Source organism: Homarus americanus, unplaced genomic scaffold, assembly GCF_018991925.1.
Source record: "Homarus americanus isolate GMGI-L3 unplaced genomic scaffold, GMGI_Hamer_2.0 scaffold54443, whole genome shotgun sequence".
Classification (NCBI taxonomy): domain Eukaryota; kingdom Metazoa; phylum Arthropoda; class Malacostraca; order Decapoda; family Nephropidae; genus Homarus; species Homarus americanus.
Genome location: NW_024750852.1, coordinates 5,871,374 through 5,877,373, shown reverse-complemented (window position 1 = coordinate 5,877,373; position 6,000 = coordinate 5,871,374). Strand labels below are relative to the sequence as shown.

The 6,000-nt window shown below is 33.2% G+C and overlaps 1 protein-coding gene across 4 annotated transcripts in view; it reads right to left on the bottom strand.

Moving 5' to 3' along the window:
- Positions 1 to 6,000, bottom strand: part of LOC121854275 (syntaxin-1A-like) — a 98,252-nt gene that overhangs the window by 7,372 nt on the left and 84,880 nt on the right. For 3 of the 4 annotated variants that reach the window (XM_042348827.1, XM_042348829.1, XM_042348828.1), the window contains exon 8: positions 2,130 to 2,229. In XM_042348827.1, coding sequence (XP_042204761.1) covers positions 2,149 to 2,229 — 81 coding nt within the window. In that variant the 3' untranslated portion in view covers positions 2,130 to 2,148. Of the gene's footprint in view, positions 1 to 2,129; positions 2,230 to 3,266; positions 3,416 to 6,000 lie in introns of all 4 variants that reach the window. The other variant, XR_006086522.1, reaches the window with a different exon arrangement.

Here is a 6,000-nt window from a genome sequence, read left to right as displayed (position 1 = left end):
GTGTCAGAAAGTCACAAAAAATTGGAAAACTTACTTTAATCTGAGTTAATAGATCGCGTGCATGTACATTTGGGTAATTAGTCGGACCGCCTTAGAACAGGTGGTAAGCTTTGTCTTCATTTGGCTGCTGCACCTTTAACAGTCAAGTAGTAAGAAGGAAAACAGGTGAACAGAAAGGCTGACAGCTCTGTTTTTGTCACTATGAACTCTACAGCAAGTCTGCTTAAGGATGTAACCTGCTACCAGTCCCCCCATTAGAACTACCACAAATATATATAGCCCTGAAATATTCCAATATATCCCTGAAAAGAACCTATAAAAAAAAAAAAAAAAATCTTAGGACCTGAGAACCAAGGAAAAGAATCCAAAAGCACTATTGTACTAGTTAGTAGTGTTAGAAACTTTCAATAAATGGCTGAGACACTACTGAGATATTGCCTGAAAAAAAACAAGGGTACCCACATATGTGATATCATTAACCCTTAAGCCCCGGGTGACGGTCCAGAACGTCCGCCTATTTTCCAGCCATTTTATTTTGTAATTACAGTACAGTCTAGATTTACGCGGATTTTGTTTACGCGGTGCCTTGCCATAATGAAATGTTTTAATTACGCGGTAAATTTCATCATTTACGCGGGAAGCTGCACAGGCAGGGTGCACACGAGGTCGCCCAGTCATCAAAACATTACAGAGTTCTTCACCCGCCACAGCCGACCCAAGTCAGTGATAGTGAGGATATGGACTTTGAGGGGTTTGACAAAGAGGCCCTGCAAGCCTCTGTGGTGGATAGTGATACAATTGATACAAGTGATACAGGTGAGGGCCAATAATCTGCCCTCTGCCTCGGAACCAACCCCCCATCCCCGTGTGCCCAGCCATCTTTCCTACTAACGTAAGTGTTAAAAAACGTAATATTATTGATATTTCTCTTAAATATTAATTATGTGTGCATACCGTCATAAAATTAATATGTTATTTTTACTACAACGTACGTATTGTGTCGGAAAAAGTGTAGTTTGGGGGTCGACCCAGTCTCTATTTCAATTAATCCTATATGTTCTGTTATTTCGTTTACGCGTTTCTCGTTTTATACGGACCTCCACGGGTTCAATTGACTGCGTAAATGCAGACTTTACTGTATCAACCTTTTTTTTTTTTGTGAAAAGTTGATTTTTTTTTCTCGATTCATCGGGGGTTTACTGCCAGCAGCACCCTAATCTGGGACTTAAGGGTTAAATATAAAAATTTTATAATTAGTGAAAGACACTAGATACTAGACACCAAATACAAATTAAAAAGCAAATATATTTTACAAAACACAACTAAACCTGATTTATACTTTCATATATTTTAGTTAAAGACAGAGAATCTGCCTAAAACAATATACAGCACAAATGAATAATCTTAAAGTAAAAAGAATTACAGTACCCCTGTATATTAAAATACTATAAGAAAACAGGACATCCAATTTCAATATTGAGTTACAATGCAGTGCACAGCACAACATTTTTTCAAATATAATAAAAACATGGGTGTCATGATTTCCTTAAGTACAGACTGTTTGCTAAACCAGACTTAACAGAAACACTAAAAGAGGTGCATTATATTCAAGAAAAAAAAAAAAAAAAAGGTCAAACTTACCTTGAATAATGGTGAATATTGTGACTTAAGAATGTCCAGCCACTGTACGACAACTGACTTGACATAATACAAAACTGGTGTTTGTATTTGAACTTTACAAGGGACAAAGTAGATATCAAAAAGTTTGCAATGGGGTACTTTTTATATTTTTTAAGTAATAGTGATTAGTTCATGAAACTATTAATTTAAAACAAAATACATGGACATAACCAATTACTACCACTATCACAAAACACTGACTCATCATGCTAGCACCAGAAGAGTTTTGGGACATACATTAGACCCCTTTTGTAATGTACGTACTGTAAAAAGATGAACACTCAAATTAATGCATATAATTTGGTTATCAAAATTTATCTCTACTGCACCAAAATCAAATACTACTAAAAAAAAATAAAGGTGCTGTTAGACAGGCTCTAATGTAATACTCTCAATAGTGACTCTTCCAGCACAAGCAGGTGATACTTCTCTTGACTTTCCATACTTACAAGATGACTGAGGGTTGAGTTACAGGCCGAAGTAGCCTCCTATGGTGGAAGCGAGCACCACGCATAGTATTGCCACACACAGCATGATCATGATCTTCTTCTGCAAGGGGTGCATAGGCACATCGCTCATTAAAATCATAAAAAGGTCCGTACAGGAATAGAACAAACCTTAATGAAGGTTAGAAAGTCACCACTCCTCTACTGAGGCCTGGTTAAACAGAATGTAGCTACTATTGGCTACCTTAGACTGGGACAATGGAACCCATGCACCTGCTGCAATAACAGTGTTTGTCGTGGGGTTACTAGCTGTGGACCAAAAAATGCAAGAGAGAAAAAAAGAATACATTATGTGCCAAGCAGAATCATGCCTGAGTTAACTATTACTAAATTGTTACTATGATAGGAAACTAACTGACAACTGTGTCATTAAAACTCAAGACATAAATTCTAACTTGGCCCATCAACCAATTCCCAATTTCTTTCTTCAATTTTTTTTTGCCACATCAAAGGCATTCTAGGTGGGTGGAAGGATAAAGACAGAAAAGGCCAGGCTGAAAACTAGAAATGTGAAGTTTGTACCATGCCATGAAGAGTGAAACAAAGGAAGAAAATCTATCGGCGAAGCGTGGAACAATCTTCATTAGCAGTTCTGTAAACATGGATTATCTGGGAAGGATATAATTAAAATTGAGCAGCATTAAATTAATGGAATTGCAATTTTTTAAATGATGATTGCCAAAAAAGGTCATCCTGTCATAATAGGATATCATAATTTTGAAATGTGATTACATATTGACAAGTGAAAATAACACGATGAATCTGGGAATAACCCAGTGGTTCCTGTGAAGATTCTTGCAGGAATATTAAGGAAAGAGTAAACACCACTTGACAAGTTGGTTCTTACTCAAACTAATCATAAAAATTTTGATTACAGCACAAAAAGAACTGAATTTGCAAACTAACTGTTGAAGAAGCACTCAGACTGTAAGTGGTGTTTAAAAATAATGTCCCTAGAAAGAGAACTAGAAGAGAGAAGTAAGGAACCTTCCACATGCTGGATGGCTGGAAACTGCAGGGCACTTTACAAAACCACTCAAGTTTTCATTCCCTGCAGAGAGAGGTTAAAGACATACTCACTGGAGGCTCATTACCAGTAGAAGGTAGTAGAGTTATTAATTTAGTTACAACGAAGCAGTAGAAGGTTAGATTAGTTTCAAGTATTTGGCGCCGGAGATACTCAGGACAACTAACAGAACCGACACACACACCATGATCATTATCTTCTTCTGCAGATGCGTGGGGGCAAAACACATATTAGTACAGAGGGAAGCGAGGTCCCAGTGTCCCAGACTGGTTTCTTATAAATATACGCCTGTCTTCATGAATCGTAGTGTTCAGACTAGTTGTCTGTTCGTCTTAACACACTAGTTTTTCTTCACAGAATGAAGCCGCTTTCTAAAATAACAGCACTCTTGACTTTATTCTAATTACATAAAAAATCCTACAATTATATGGTCTTAGTACATTACAAGTCATTTCTCAACACTTAATTATCAATGAATACAGACAAAAGTCAACTTTTTGTTGTTGTTAGTTTTGCATTGCTATGTATGTTTTGTATTAACTTACTTATCATCACTAGAGTTTAATTTAATGCTGCAATGATTAATACTGGAATCCTTTAAAATATATATTGAATTGGAGTATACAGTATATTTATGATTATTGACTAAGAAGGTCATGGTTATACAGACTGAAGTATGATAATCACAATATACTTTTCATGCAGGGAAACAATGAATGTACATGCACCATATATATTATGCACAGGAGACTTGGTCACCCCATAACCACTTTGTCATCATTATGAGAACTTACAATGTGGTATTAAAACTGTATCTTTTGACAAATATGTGGTCTATGGCTATGAGGTTGAGTTCTTCTCATATGGGCATTTAAATATAAATTTGAACATTAATTAAGCATTCCAAAGATACAAACCAAAAAAGATTATAGATTATTTACTACAAAATATAATTTTTTCTAGGTAGACCAAGAAAGAAGACCATCGGTCCCATGATTTACTTAACATTGCAGATTGAGAGAGAGAACCCAACCTTGAATTAAGCAAATAGTAAACAATTGTACTTCATTATGCTCCCTGAGAGGTAGGTGCGACGGCTCAACAATGTAGATTAGTCACTTACCTCTTGCTAGTGCCTGAATATTACATCAATTTTGAGTGATGATCTCTGGAGGTAGATTCTTGAGAGTATGTATTTTTGTATCTTTTTTTTTTTTTTGGACAAACCCATCCAAACCACAGTAATCATGACATCCCATTTTGCGAGTGTTCAAGATCCCTATACTGTACATCCTATTTTATTTTCCCAGTACAGGTATCTAAACTGAGTGGCAAGATTAGCTATTTTCTCAAATACTGAATATATATATATATATATATATATATATATATATATATATATATATATATATATATATATATATATATATATATATATATATATATATATATATATATATATATATATATATATATATAGTATATATATATATAATTGGTGAGTACAGACTAGTCTGTACTTGTCGTATATATATATATATATATATATATATATATATATATATATATATATATATATATATATATATATATATATATATATATATATATATATATATATATATATATATATATATATATATATATATATATATATATATATATATATATATATATATATATATATATATAATCAAATAAAAATCCTTACTCCCTGTTTTTTACACTCTTCTTAAGCTCTTCCCATTATTTTTGGAAGTAGAACATTGGCTCAGTTTGATTTTTGAGAAAAAAATTATCTACACCTCAAATTAATACAAATGAAAGTAAATGAATATGACAAATAAAATATCACACAAACTATGAATTGAACCTTAAAAAATATATAACAAAAGAGGAAATGAAATCTAAGAGACCTGTAATGAATATTAAAACAAACAAATCTCCAAAAGAAAATAAGAGCATGCTCAATGATAATCCTGTTTATTTCATCAATGTTCCACACGCAACACTTCATTCTCTAACAGAAGTTTACAAACATTCACTTTATAAATTAGCTATACACATTATGGTAAGCACTGTTTCTACACCATGGCCACAGCATTATACTATAACTATTTTCTGGTACTTTTGAAAATAAACAGGCTTACAAGAACACTAAAGCATGGAAGATCAATTTCATTATCAAGTACCGGTAGTCTCAAAAATCTGTAACAAGTTATTCAAATATTTCATAGAGCAAATCTAAACTGGCAGAATACTTAATGTAAGATACAAAACTTTCATCACACAATTAATAAAAATAAGTACAAATAAATGAGAACTAACGGGTATTAAGCATTCTGTCAATTAAATCTTAAAAATGTTAAAACAAAATTGAAATACCTGTACACTACCAACAACCTACCAGTACTTCAGTGTGCCATGATTGTGTGATACAGTTAGAATTTTGCTCTACTATTGTAATGAACTCATTATTAACAGATAATCCACAGGAGAATCAGGCCAATAAATATTTCACTGTGAAATCCCATAATACTACATAATCTTTTTAGGGATCACCCCACCCCGCATAAAAAAAAAAAATAATAATCTTTACTGCACTGCTGTGATTATCTAGCTTGATTGTATAATTAAAAAATTAAGAGACCATTTGCTTTTGTATACATCATATTATATGTGTATTCTAATCCCCTTCTTTACCATAATTTTCAATTTCATGACCTGCATCATTTGGTTGAAAGATGCAAGTTAAGTTCAATACAGTAGCCAATAACCCACAGGGTA